This window comes from Miscanthus floridulus, chromosome 11 (assembly GCF_019320115.1).
Source record: "Miscanthus floridulus cultivar M001 chromosome 11, ASM1932011v1, whole genome shotgun sequence".
Lineage (NCBI taxonomy): Eukaryota > Viridiplantae > Streptophyta > Magnoliopsida > Poales > Poaceae > Miscanthus > Miscanthus floridulus.
In genome coordinates, this window is record NC_089590.1 from 83,508,148 (window position 1) to 83,522,515 (window position 14,368).

The window sequence follows — 14,368 nt, forward strand, 5'->3', positions numbered from 1 at the left end:
AACGTTCGTCTCGCGATTTCTAACCAAACTGTGCAATTAGTTTTTTTTTCGCCTACATTTAATGCTCCATACACGTATCGCAAGTATTTTTTTTAATTTGACCTTGCAACTGAACACAGGCTCAGGAAGAACGAGACGTACAGTACGATGGAGCGACCTCGTAGACACGACGCATGCATGCATATGCAGGTCTCGCTGGATTCCTGGCCGCCCAAACCGCAAGAGGCTCTGACACGCCCGACCTGCTGTAGATCTGTTGCAGTTGCAGCTGAAGCTAGCCAAGGGGGACACTTTTGGTCAACTAGCGGTTTTCGGAGCAAGGCGGCCGGGCTGTTGCTGGTTGGCAAAACGATCTGGAGATCAGCAACGCTTCGTTTGACTGAATATTTCAGTCCAGGTGACGGTAGATTTGCGGTGGTCTTGCATCCATTTTCCCTTCGCTAGATCTGACTGAGCCGCCGTCAGAAAAGCAACGAGTTTTGAATAACTTTTGCACATCCACAGACTGACCCAAAAGCCAGCATTTTGTCCAAGATGGCAATGGCATGGCGCGAGAAATCTATACAGCGTCTCCAACACGTCAACTAGGAGAGAGCACTGCTAGTTCTCGTTCAGAAGTTAACTTTACAAACCATACATATAGGGGTTTATATCTATTCCGTCCGTTCGTTCTAAGACTTATCCAAGTTTGGTTAAGTTTTTTTCTAAAAAAATATGGAGTATATTTTAAAATGAGTCTGTCTACTACACAATCATGAGTTTTATGCAGTTTCAACACATAAATTTTTTTACACCATATGATTAAGATCCACATTTTTTTACTAATTACTAAAACCTTTTTTTCTTTTATCTTGAATCTAATTCTACTTACTTTCTTTTTTCGAATCTTTTTCAAAAAATCGATTTCTGCTTTTTTGGAAACAGCCTCCGCCCTTCTTCTACCTCCAGCCTCCAGCCTTCTTCTACCTCCAGGCTTCTTCTACCTTCAGACAATCATAAATCACAAGATCACAGATCCACAGATCACAGGAAATATTTTTTTTTCTATGGAAGGACAAATCACAGATTCGAAGACGAATACGATGACGAGATGCAACGAACTTCTGAACTTGCCAATCTGCGTTTGGACTTTGGAGTACCGACTCACCGGTAGTGCAGTGCAGTGCAGCGTGAAGTGTGGAGAATGGCGGTGAAGACATCACCGTGGCACCGTGGCATTGCAGTGTATTATTTCCGTCAGCTCTGCCGGTCTCCAACACGCGACCGTCCCGTTCATGCATGCCGACGCTGGACTGGACTAGCACACGGGCACGGGCACGGCCACGGCGGCGGTGACTCCGAGCGCCAGGCCGTTCCACGTTGACTCGGCGGCGCCAGGCCGTTCCACGTTGACTCGACGGCGCCACACCACTCCCGGCCCAAGTACGCCGACCGACCCCGTTGCGTTCCTGGTCCCGTAGTACACCAAAAATCCATATGTTTTTTTGTGCTAAAACACACATGTATTGTATAGCATTTCTGTTTAAAATTTGAAATAAATGCAATGTTAATATATTTTATTTGACTAGTTTGATATTTTAGGCACTCTCAAATTTAAAGCTCCGGAGATAGGTAGAGGCACTTTGTGTGGCTGAATATTTTAGCTCAGTTGACTATAGATTTGTGCTTCCTTCGTTCTAAATTATAAGATGGTTTTGGTTTTTCTAGATGTATAATTTGTACTATACACTTAGATATATACTATGTCTAGATACATAGTAAAACCGATAAATCTAGAGAGCTAAAATGTCTTATAATTTAAAATAGAGAAAGTAGTGGTTTTGGATCCATTTTTCATGGATTTTAGCGAGTGACCGAAAAGCAACAAGTTTTGGGTACCTTTTGTGCATTCACACTGACCCAAAGCTAGCATTTTGTTCGAGATTGCAAGGTCACAACGTTGTAGAAAAATATATCGAGTGTCTTTAGCTAGTGGAGGATTAAAAAAAAAGGACCCAGAAGATTATGACTACATAAAATATTTATTTTGAAAAATGCGTTCCTTTTTTTAAATAAATTCCCTTTGTGCTTAGCCGAGCCTAGGTGGTGATCAAAGGTCGTCGTGCGGTGGATCCACTACCGTCTCCAACACAAACATGGGCAGCTCTTGTTGTTCTATGTAGTAGAAAATGAGGCAATTTAGGATGTCTCTAGTGGTAAAGTCACTATCTATAAGAAACATACACATCAACCGAAGATATAGACAACATATCCAATGGATAAATTGTAACTCGTTCTTGAAAGTTAACATGGGTCCACATGTCATAGAGCTTCATTAATTACTTCTTTAATACTAAAATAAGATATTTTCAGTTATCCTAAGTCAAACCATTTTGAGTTTGACCAAGTTTGTATAAAAAGAACAACAATATTCACTATGAAATGTATTTTCATGATTTATGATTTTGATATAGTAGACATTAATAATCTTCTCTATAAATCTGATTAAATTTAGGACATTATTATCCTCTCTGGGTTTGAAAGATGAAAGGACCGACGAAATCATGCCTAAGAAGATGGAGAGAGAAGATGGAGAGAGAAGAGCTTTCTTGACCGGTTAAACTAATCGACAGTTTGCTTGAATCAGCAGGGAGAAATTCACCAAAAAAAAACTAAAGTGGGACCCACCCGAGAAAGAGCCTAAGCTGGGGCGGTGGGGCCCATCGCTCTCCTGCCTTTAAAACCCCCTCGATGGTCGCGGCAGAGCTCCACCACACCACCACACCATCAAAACAAACTCGTTGAGAGCGCCTCAAAACCAGCAGAAAATTTCCCCAGATCGTCCCCAGCACAAAGAAGAAGAGCAGATGGAGCAGTCCGGCGCCAAGAAGTCGAACAAGATCACCGAGATCGTGCGGATGCAGCAGATGCTGAAGAAGTGGCGCAAGCTCTCGGTCACCCCCAAGGAGCCAAGCTCGCCCACCGCCGGCGGCGGGGGCAATGCCGGCGAGAGCAAGGCCAAGAAGTTCCTGAAGCGGACGCTTTCCTTGACGGACGGTCCGCCCTCGGGCTCCCCTCCGCCGCCGCCCAAGGGCCACCTCGCCGTGTGCGTGGGCTCCGCGATGCAGAGGTTCGTGATCCCGATGGAGTACCTGAAGCACCGCGCCTTCGCGGCGCTGCTGCGGGAGGCCGAGGAGGAGTTCGGCTTCCAGCAGGAGGGCGTGCTCCGCATCCCCTGCGAGGTCCCCGTCTTCGAGTCCATCCTCAAGGGCGTCGAGAAGAACAAGAAGGACGCCGCCTTCTGTTATTGCAGCGTCGAGTACGCCGCCGACGAGGTCGGACCTGGCACGCCCAACAACCCGCTCTGCAGATAGGTGGAGCTCAAGAACAAAACAAAAAGGAATATTTTCTTCCTCTTTTTTTTCCTTGTTCTTTGTAACGTGGTGTGGTGTGGGATGAATCCATAGTATCTCCCCCCGCGGATTAGAATTACTGCCTGATTTCTATCTCTGCTGAACTGAGCTGATCTGGACTGGGTAATGCAGCCCTCAATGGTTGCAACGAATCATGGAAAAATGATGTGGAAACGAAGGGTTTTCTGTGTTCTATTGAAAGGCAATGAGGAGGAGCTACCTCTAAACTGAAAGATTCGATTTTTTAAAAAAAAAACTTTCCGTTTGTCCTTTGTCATCCTTGATTTGCAGTAATTGCTATTCTATCTTTATTTAGTACTTTTTTTTAGAAAGGCTCTTTATGTAGTACATCACTAGTTGTTTATAAAGAATCTTGACTAGTTGGGTATACCATAAAATATGATGTATATTATGTACTTCATCAGTACATTTATGTAGTACTGATATTGTAATGAAATGGTTGCTACTTTAAAATTAATTTGTGCATAGTTTGATGGACTCTGGAATATCAGTTGTTGTTTAAAGTGATAACCGATTGTTGCTGTTTTTTTGTTCGGATGAGAGCTTTTGACTACTGTACTTCACATGAAGGCAAAGTATGAGATATGCATCAGTCAAGACTTACCTGAGCGGAGAAATGATCAATAGCTCTGATACTGGTATGCTGCAAATTTGCAGCAAGTTGTTTGATGTAGAAACGCAGCTTTTGAATTCCTGAAGCATTGTGCTGATAACTGATGTGTACATGTTCCCATGAAACCATGACACAATTAGTATGTTTTCTGAGAAGGGTATGAACACCGAGGTTGCATGAGATTTCATCTCCTCTCTACTAAACCTATTCAATCTCCATATTCCTGATGAATGCATATTTGTTTTTTCAGGATTTCAATCTATTTCTAAAGAAATTCTTGAAAAGATTGAATTCATCCATTTGCTGCTAGAAAAGTTCTTACTCATGCGCCGTCGTTGCTTGACATTTTTCTTCCCTTATATGCCACTGTCCCTATGACGGACTTAATTCCAATAGCACATAGGGGATGACAAAGCTAAATTATTTCCATCCCTTGTGTACCATTGTTATCTATACAATTTGACGTCAGTGGCATTGGCATAGAGGAGAAAGAAAATTGTGGCTAAGAGATGAGAACTTTTCCATTGGTAACCAAGGAATGGTGGATAAGAAATTATCTCAAGATGATTGTCACAATATCTTCACTTTGAAAATGAAAAAAAAACTTTGTAAGCACAAGAGATCTGAGAAAAATCACTCTTGTCAAAGTATGATGGTTTTTTCTTTCTCCAGAACACTCAGGAGATCTGAGTTTGATGTTTCTTTGACCTTCTTTTGTTTCATTTTGCTGTTTTATTTTCTCCTTTTATTAGTGGTGATACTAGTTATCTAATGGTCTATTCCTACTTATCCTTGAGAGTTCTGTGCTAATTCTGCACCTTTTCAGGTCAATGTTTTGTTTTTTGTTCGCTGTTTTCCTCCTTTCTCGTTGGCTTGAACCCAAAGGAAAAGCGACGGTCCTTTTTCTAGATGAAAAGGAACTTAACGGCCCAATGATTTCATCTGTCATCTTACTAGTGCATTTTTCCCATTAAACGTGGTGAGAAAATTAGTCCTTCAAATTATGAAGAGATCTCTATGTTACTGCAAGGAAAGCACTCCACCTTCAAATAATCAAGCTTCTGATCGCTTCTCGTCCTTATATCTTGGCCTCTCAAAAAGGTCCATCCATCAGCTTCGCCTCCCAATGCAAGCGCATGCAGTACCTCACTGGAGGTCTACTACGCCTAGTCACCTACGTTGAAATTTGGGTTAGAAGCACAAGGTCGTTCGCCCCGAGGAACGTAGATGTCGCGATCCCCTGAAGTCCAACCCAATTATATGCAGCTTCTATATTTTGAAAGCTTCAGTCCAACTCAATCATCCAGTGTATACGTTATACGAAATTGTGAACAAATGAGCCGTTTGCCAAAAACTTGCCGCAAATTCTTCGCACGTGCTTCTCAATGAAGAGGATTTCGCCTCCGAAAGGAATGACTTGTACCGGGTCAATTATCTATCATTTGTCAAGACTGAAAGGTGAAGCTGTCAAAGATTTCTGAACCATTCAGATTTGCGACTCAATCGCACTGTGAAATTTCCTCATTTAGACTGTCTTTAACCACCGCCATCTTCGACCGTTACACATCTGGGAAGTGGAAACTAGTTGGATTTCATGCCGATCCCCATGAGCCTTTCGAAACTGCAAGAACCGGCCATGTGAGCGCAGGCGAGCATGTGCTCGGCACGTTGCGAAGTGCCAAGCAAGCAACGGAGAGCGTCCACGTAGGTTGGGGGGCAGGCAGACTTGTGTTTATGGCCATGGATGATGGGTCGCCAGCCAAGCCTAGCCATTGCCCAGCCCAGGTACTGCAAGGACGTACCTGCAGGTGCGGCTCCAGTACTTGCATATGCATTGCGTCTGCGTTGGATCCCACGGATCCATTGAATCACATTTACCAAGGCGCGCAGTGCAGTGCAGTGCAGCACACACATTGCATCCATCCGCAAACTACCCGTACTGGTTGCCGGCTGCCGCTGCTTGTTTTTCGGCAGTCGGGTCGCCGCATGTGGGATTCACCGTTCACGCGACTGTCGATGAGGAGAACCGGCCGGGCCGGCCTATGCAATCATAGACAATAGATAGTACTGTTAGTTTCCGTGGATCGACTAGGGTAGATCTATGCGGATGTACTGTTGAACATGATGAACTAGAACAGACAGAGAGTGGGAGAAAGGAGAGGAGACTGAGGAGTTCACAGACCATCGGATCCCGTGAAGTTGGAGCTCGATCCGGCCATCGCTGGTTCGTTGATGGAGGCAGCACACAGGCAGCGGCGATCGGTGAGGAGAGGTGACGCAGTGGAGACGGTGATGCAGTGCAGCAGCGACGGCGAAGTTAGTGGAGCTTCCCGTCGCTGGCTGCGCGCCCTCTCAGATCGGTCTAGGGTTTGTCGGTGGGGTTTGCAGCTCACGGTGAACCTCGTACCTCGAGCCGTCGGCCCCCCACCTCTTTATATAGCGCAGTGCGACGGGGACCCACCAACCATGTAGGGTTGGGCGCCCCCGATCAGGACGCGTGACCAAGACCCAATAGGCCATTGAGCTTATTGGTTGGGAGATCAATCTAACATTCTCCCCTTTGATCTCACTATTACTTTTATCTTTAAACTTTAAACTTCAATCCTTTTATCCTTACTCATTTCTTCACAGATGATGCATAGAGCATGTTTCATCGTCACGGTCAATCACCGATAGATTTAACAGCTACAATGCACGTCTCTTATCTGAAATAGTTACTTTAACTTTTGGGCCTTTTATAGTCCAGGAATCATAGGCTTTCCCTTAAACCCATGCCGGCTACATGTTCTCTGAACACGTTGGGTGGTAAGCCTTTTGTAAGCGGATCTGCGAATATCTTTTCGGTACTTATATGCTTAAGACTTATCATTTGATCCCGGACTTTATCCTTCACAACATAATACTTTATGTCAATGTGTTTGGCAGCACCACTTGACATATTGTTGTGAGCATACTGTACTGCTGGATTATTATCGCAGTATAACTTCAGTGGTCTATTGATGTCGTCAACCACCTTCAAACCGGGTATGAACTTCTTTAACCAGTTCACCTGTCCCGTTGCCTCATAACACGCTACAAACTCGGCATACATTGTGGACGATGTAGTGACGGTTTGCTTTGAGCTTTTCTATGAAATAGCTCCCTCTGCGAGAGTAAACACATATCCAGATGTGGATTTTCTATTATCTCCCGCATAATCAGAATCTGAATATCCCACTATATGGAGTGAATTAGATCTTCTATACGTCATCATGAGGCCTTTCGTTCCTTGCAAATAACGCAAGACTTTTTTTACCAATTTACAGTGTTCTATTCTAGGATTGCTCTGAAATCTGCCAAGTAACCCGGTAACAAATGCCAAGTCAGGGCGCGTACACACTTAAGCATATTGCAAGCTTCCGACAGCTGAAGCATATGAAACCACTTTTATTTGATCGATCTCATATTGGTTCCTGGGGCATTGAAAATTCCTATATATGTCGCCCTTGACTATCGGAGCAGGTGAGGGACTATATTTGTGCATACTGAATTTCTTTAAGACTTTTTCTATATATGCCTTTTGTGACAGTCCTAATACCCCTTTACTTCTATCTCGGTGAATCTCGATCCCTAGAACGAACGAAACTTCATCAAGATCTTTCATATCAAATTTTGAGGACAAAAACTTCTTTGTTTCCAGTAGTAGACTGACATCACTACTAGCAAGTAAGATATCATCCATATACAGGACAAGGAAGATAAATTTCCCATTCTTAAACTTTGCGTAGACACAATTGTCCTCAACATTATCTTTAAATTCAAAATTCTTTATTGTCTGATCAAACTTTAAGTACCACTTTCTTGAAGCTTGTTTTAATCCATAAATGGATTTCTTTAGGCGGCATCCCAAACGTTCTTTTCCTTCCATGACAAAACATTTCGATTGTGCCATGTAAACATTTTCTTCTAAGTCTCCGTTGAGAAATGCCGTCTTTACATCCATCTGATGTAATTCTAAATCGTAATGTGCCACTAATGTCATTATGATTCTGAAGGAATCCTTACATGAGACTGGAGAAAATATCTCATTGTAATTAATCCCTTCTCTTTGTGTAAAGCCTTTTGCCACAAGTCGAGCTTTATATCTCTCTATATTTCTTTGAGAGTTAAGTTTTGTTTTGTAGACCCATTTACAGCCTACTGTTTTGGCTCCTTTAGGAATTATCTCCAAATCCCAAACTTTATTTGCATTCATTAATCTCATTTCATCTTCCATGGCCTCAAGCCACTTTGATGAATGATCACTTTTCATGGCTTCTTCAAATAAAGTTTGAAATTCTTCAGTGTTGTACACTTCATAATCAGCAGGAATAACTGATTTTCTAACTCTTTGAGACCTTCTAGGGGCCTCCTCATTTGACACATTTTCTGTTTGAGGCTGTTGTTGCTCCCCCTCATGTGTGGCAACAGGTTCTATAGGATCCTGAGGAACAGGTTCCTCATCATCATTCATTGTTGCCACAGGCGGGATAATAACAGGTGCTGGCACCACAGTGTCTTGTACTATCGGTGCAGCAACGACAGGTAGTGAGAAAAATGGCTCATGAATTATTGGAGTGGGTGCATACACCCGCTTCTCTTCAAGGTCAATTTCTCGAGCTACCATGCTCCCCCTAATCATTTCATCCTCTAGGAAGACAGCGTGTCTCGTTTCCACAAACTTTGTATGTCTGTTAGGACAGTAGAAACGAAAACCTTTTGACTTTTTTAGGTAGCCAATGAAATGGCAACTCACTATTTTGGGATCTAGCTTCTCAATGTTTGGGTTAAAAACTTTAGCCTTAGCAGGGCTCCCCCACACACGCAAGTGGTTAAGTGAGGGTACTCTTCCTATCCACAACTCATACGGTGTTTTGGATACTGACTTACTTGGTACTCTATTGAGAATATGAATGGCGGTTTTTAACGCCTCCATCCACAGACTCATCGGTAAAGTGGAGTAACTTATTATACTATGCACCATATCCATCAGGGTACGGTTACGCCTTTCAACTACTCCATTATGCTGAGGTTCACCCGGTGTTGAATATTGGGCGACTATACCATTCTCCTGTAAGAACCTTGCAAAAGGTCCAGGAACTTGTCCATATGGGGTATGCTGACCGTAGTACTCTCCCCTACAGTCAGACCTGACTATCTTAATCTTTAAATCATGCTGATTTTCAACTTCTGCTTTAAATATTTTGAATTTATCCAACGCTTTTGTTCTTTCATTAATTGGATAAATGTAGCCAAAACGAGAGTAATCATCTGTGAATATTATGAATGAATCATAACCATCCACACTTTTCATAGGAAAAGGACCACATATGTCTGTGTGAATAATCTATAGAATTCCTGCGCTTCGTTTGGCATCTTTCTTAATTTTCTTTACATACTTTCTTTTTATGAAATCTCTACATTGTTCTAAATCTGAGAGCTCTAATGGAGGAAGAATATCATTCTTAACTAGTCTTTCTATTCTCCCTCTCGAAATATGACCTAAACGACAGTGCCATAATTTCGACAACGCATTATGAGCTCTCTTTCGTTTTCTGTTTGCATTGTTCGATGAGGATACATTCTCATTCACATCACATATGGAATTCACATTTTCACGAAGTGATAACAAATAAAGCTCGTCTTGTCGGAAGGCAAGACCAATACATTTATTATTAAACAATATCTGACATTTGCCATTTTCAAAATGGCAATTATAACCATCATGGTCCAACTTTGATACACTAATCAAGTTTCTTTGCAAAGAAGGTACATAAAGAACATCTCTGAGAAAAAGTATGAAGCCATCAGCAAGCTCTAGAGGAAGATCTCCAACGGCCTCAACATTTGCTTGTACTCCATTTGCGACTTTAATGAAACTTTCGCTTCTTTGCAAAGTTCTCATCGAACGGAATCCCTGTAATGAATTAGCAACATGAATAGTTGCACCTAAATCAATCCACCAAGTATATTTTAAAAACTTTACATACAAGGATTCATTTACGAATGTAATAATGTTCTCACCTTTATTTTTCATTATCATCTTTAGGAAATCAAGACAATTCTTCTTATAATGTCCCGTCTTCTTACAGTAGATACATTGATCTTTATCCACTGGGAATTGCTTGTTCTGAGACTGTTGCATGGGACCCTTTCCAGATGACTTGGAGGAAGAACTGTTATTATAGTTCTTTTTCTTATCTTTTAGGTAGTTGACAGTACCACCTTTTGAAACTTTTATTCTTTCCTCCTCCTGCACACACATGGCTATGAGCTTTTCTAAATCCCATTTTTCAGGTTGTATGTTGTAATTAACAACAAAGGTGTCAAATTCTTTGGGTAAAGAAGAAAAAATCAAATGAATAAGAAACTCATCCTTGAGTGCCAAATCCATTGGTTTGAGCTTAGATGCTAGATTGCTCATTCTCAGTATGTGCTCTCTAATGCCACTGCCGCTACCAGAGTACCTTTCTGTTACCAGCTGCTTGATTAGCTAGGTTGCATATGTCTTTGAAGAGCCAGTGAACTGACTCTTTATTCTTTCTAGGTACTCTATGACCGTGTCACGGTCTGAAATTGAGCCCACAATAGTAGGCTCAATCGTGTTCTTTATCACTGCCAAACACTTCTTGTTGGCAGTGACCCATTTCCTATGCTCAAGGTCATAGGACATCTTTACGGGAGCAAAATCCTGCTCTCTGTTCTGCCATGCAGCATCAATCTCATCTGTCTCCCTCATCGATGCCACAAGTTCTTTGGGACACGGTGTGGTGACTACCCAGTCCACCTCAACGAGGATGAAAGACATGTCTATCTTTTTCTTCCACTCAATATAGTTATCCCCTTTGAGAGTTGGGATATCTTTGATATAAGCCATCAAGGAGTATCCTCCTGAAAACACAATTTCTCTTTAAAGTGAGAACATAATATATATAAAATAAAACAACAATAATTTGCATGCCTTAGTTTCAATGTTGGTCAAAATTAAAACATACAATTGTTTTATACATTAAATCCACATCACCGTTGGGCAGAAATAGAAATAATGCATAACAAAAAACCATAATTACATCAACATTATAATATTGCTATTAATCAACGTTGGTCAGAATAATAACAACATTATAATCAATTCATATTCATTTCTTGGGTCTTAAAATCAAATTCTTCCGTTGGTTTAAATTTAATTAAAAGTCCATAACAACTTTAAATACGCAGCGGAAACTTTGAATAAAATTCTCATGATGATATTTTCCAGAAGCAACTTTACTATTTACTGAACAAAAATATCATTGGATAAATTTTGTACAGAAATTAACATCAAAACTTAGTTCAAATCATTCGAATATGCATCAAAATTTGCTTCTGGAAAATAAAATTGAATTTTTTGCTCTGTTCAGCGGCGGCCCAGCGAAATGCGGCCCATGGCCTGCTTCACGCGCGCGCGCCAGCGCTCCCGGCCCAGCTGATTTCTCGTGGCCCAGTAGAGCCCACGGCCGGCTCGCGCGGACGCGCGCGACGCCTCCTCCGCGCCCAGGCAGCAACCTAGGGCTGGGCCGCGAGTTCCTTTCCCCACCTGGGCTGAATGTGGCCCGATGTGCTGGTGGCCGTTGATCTCTGACCGACGGTTCTCCTCGCTTTTTGGCCGAATAAAAACTCGCCCCGGCCACACCCCTCTAGAAACCCTAGGTTCATTCTCTCCCTCCCCTTCTCTCTCATCGCGCAGCGCAGCTCGGAGAGACCCGCAGCAGCAGCCGTCCTCAGTGGCCGAGGGAGAAGAAGAGTGGCTCCGTCCAGCGCCCTCTCGCCGGCATGCGTGCTCGCCTGAGGCTGAGCACGCCGCCGTCGAGGGGCCGCATGGTGGTGCCCTGTTGCCATGACCGCGCGTGCGAGGTGCAGTGTGGATCTCGGCTCTATCCCGCGCACCGTTCGGGAGCGACGCCACGGTCTCCTTTCCGCGCGGTGGCGATGCCGCCGGTGGTGGGTAAAAGCCCAGGTAGGCTTCCTTTTTAGGGTTAGGGTTTGCTTCTATTGAATCCGAATCGAGTTCGAATTCACTTTTCTTTTCATTCATTTTTCGTTGCTTTTGATTCGGAAAACCAAGATCTACACCCTAGGCTGACTAACTGCTAGGGTTAGGGTTTCTTTTTTTTTTGTTGAAACCGTGTCCACTTTTCCCGTACCCGATCTGATTTAGGGTTAGGGTTCGATGTTGAGACCATGTCTCAATCTGTTCGCACTTTTCCCGTACCCGATTGAGGGTTAGGGTTTGATTTCTTTCTTTCCTCAATCTAGATCTACCGCTAGAAAGGCTCTGATACCATTGTTAGTTTCTGTGGATTGACTAGGGTAGATCTAGGCGGATGTACTGTTGAACATGATGAACTAGAACAGGCAGAGAGTGGGAGAAAGGAGATGAGAGTGAGGAGTTCACAGACCATCGGATCCCGTGGAGTTGGAGCTCGATCCGGCCATCGCTGGTTCGTTGATGGAGGCAGCACACGGGCAGCGGCGGTCGGTGAGGAGAGGTGATGCAGTAGAGACGGTGATGCAGTGCAGTGGCGACAATGAAGTCAGTGGAGCTTCCCGTCGCTGGCTGCGCGCCCTCTCAGATCGATCTAGGGTTTATCGGTGGGGTTTGCAGCTCACGATGAACCTCGTACCTCAAGCCGCCGGCCCCTGAAACGATCTCGATTTTCCTCGAAGGGAAAATCCACAGATACGATTTATAATGTAGTAGATCACGAAAGCAATCCATCTCATTATCAATTATCAGCTGATATCATAGTCATACATCGCAGATTTACAAGTTTACACAAGCTATACAACACTGGTTAGCACACCCATTACATCGATTAATCTAGAGAAAACGCACACACATCTTCATCAGAGTCGTTGTAGCGCATCAGCGGGTGAAGGCTCCTCCTTTACGGCAGTCATCAGAGTTGGCGTAGAATGTCAGCGGGCGTAGACTCCATCTTCTCAACCACACTTGAGCGTAGGCACGAGACCATCTACTCCTATTCCAAGTCCTCGTGGTCTTAGTAGATTTCGTCCAAACCTGTCCAAAATCTATCAGTACGATTTGTACTGGCCACTGTCTCCCACCCTATGCTTTTGCGTATGCTTTGTGGTAAGTGGAATGCAAGGGTAGATGAAAAAGCCTATATATGGCTGTAGGTTTCCCAATGCATGTTCAACAAGGTTTTATAATAATAGTTCATCAAGTTTTAACCCATCTCATCCACACGTTCACCCATCCCATCACACACATCTCACCACACTCTCACTCTCTAGGCGGCAAGGTCGACTCCCACTCGTACCTTGCCTCAACGGCCAAAGCCGGATCCAACACCAAAACCCAGGGGGGAAGGTAGAAAGGACTCCTCTCGCTAGTCAAGTGAAGCGTAGGTCATAGGAATGTCCATATCCGCGGACGCGGCTATACGTATAGATTGATCGACTCTGCAGAGCGTGTACACCTAGAAATCCACAAGATCACCATCATCGGCGGTGCCCCGCCTAGGCTGATGCCGACTGCCTCCCAACCGGTACGGTACCACCCTACCACTCAGCCCTGGGCCACCCCGGAGTCCACCGAAACGCTGAGACTGTGAGACGTAGTACCGGGCCCCCAGGGTCACTACGCTGTCTTGGGAGGGTGTGGGCCCCCATGCCCGTACCTCCCTACACTATCACCTTCCAACCTAGTAGTAGTGGCACCGCCCTAGTCAGTCGGGTAATCGTCTCCCGCCCATCAGGAGCGAGTGGTGTGCATGAAGGGTCCTATGATTCCGGTTCTCAAGACATACCAGTCCTTAGGGGGACCGGATAGGATATCTTCTCAAGGGGATAACCAACACCCCGTGCCTCGACGGCACCTCCACCGGGGATAACCAACACCCCGTCTGCTCTCACATGCACCCGCCACAGGTACCTCCCACGAGGGATGCCCAGGTCGCACCCCACCGGCATGACTTGCCCCAAAGACTCGTCGTAGGATCCTATCCGATAGACTCAACCCTCACCACACACCCAAGACGCACGCCAAGATCTCCCCAAGTTCATTATCCAATTTTACCAAGTTATCGGCACCACGTGCCTTATCCACTCATGTTATCCCTTCACCAAGCATCACATCACAGGTATAATGCGTAGTGAAAGTAAAGCAGTAAGTAGAATGCGAGCGTCTAGCCTAATAGCGGGTGTGCAGGGGAATAGGTTGCGACAAGGTAATGGCTCACAAGCAATCTACCATGCAACCTATCACAGTTCATTTGCATAAAAGTAAAGCACTAGCATCTACATTGTAGCATGTCTAATA

The 14,368-nt window shown here is 44.1% G+C and overlaps 1 protein-coding gene and 1 pseudogene across 1 annotated transcript; one reads left to right on the forward strand and one right to left on the reverse strand.

The window, feature by feature from the left end:
• The first annotated feature begins 2,767 nt into the window (after positions 1-2,767).
• Positions 2,768-3,772, forward strand: LOC136494438 (protein SMALL AUXIN UP-REGULATED RNA 51-like). Its single transcript, XM_066490605.1, has one exon. The coding sequence runs from the start codon at positions 2,847-2,849 to the stop codon at positions 3,351-3,353; it is 507 nt and encodes a 168-aa protein (XP_066346702.1). The 5' UTR covers positions 2,768-2,846; the 3' UTR covers positions 3,354-3,772.
• Positions 3,773-10,213: 6,441 nt separating this feature from the next.
• Positions 10,214-12,519, reverse strand: LOC136492898 (uncharacterized; annotated as a pseudogene).
• Positions 12,520-14,368: the final 1,849 nt, after the last annotated feature.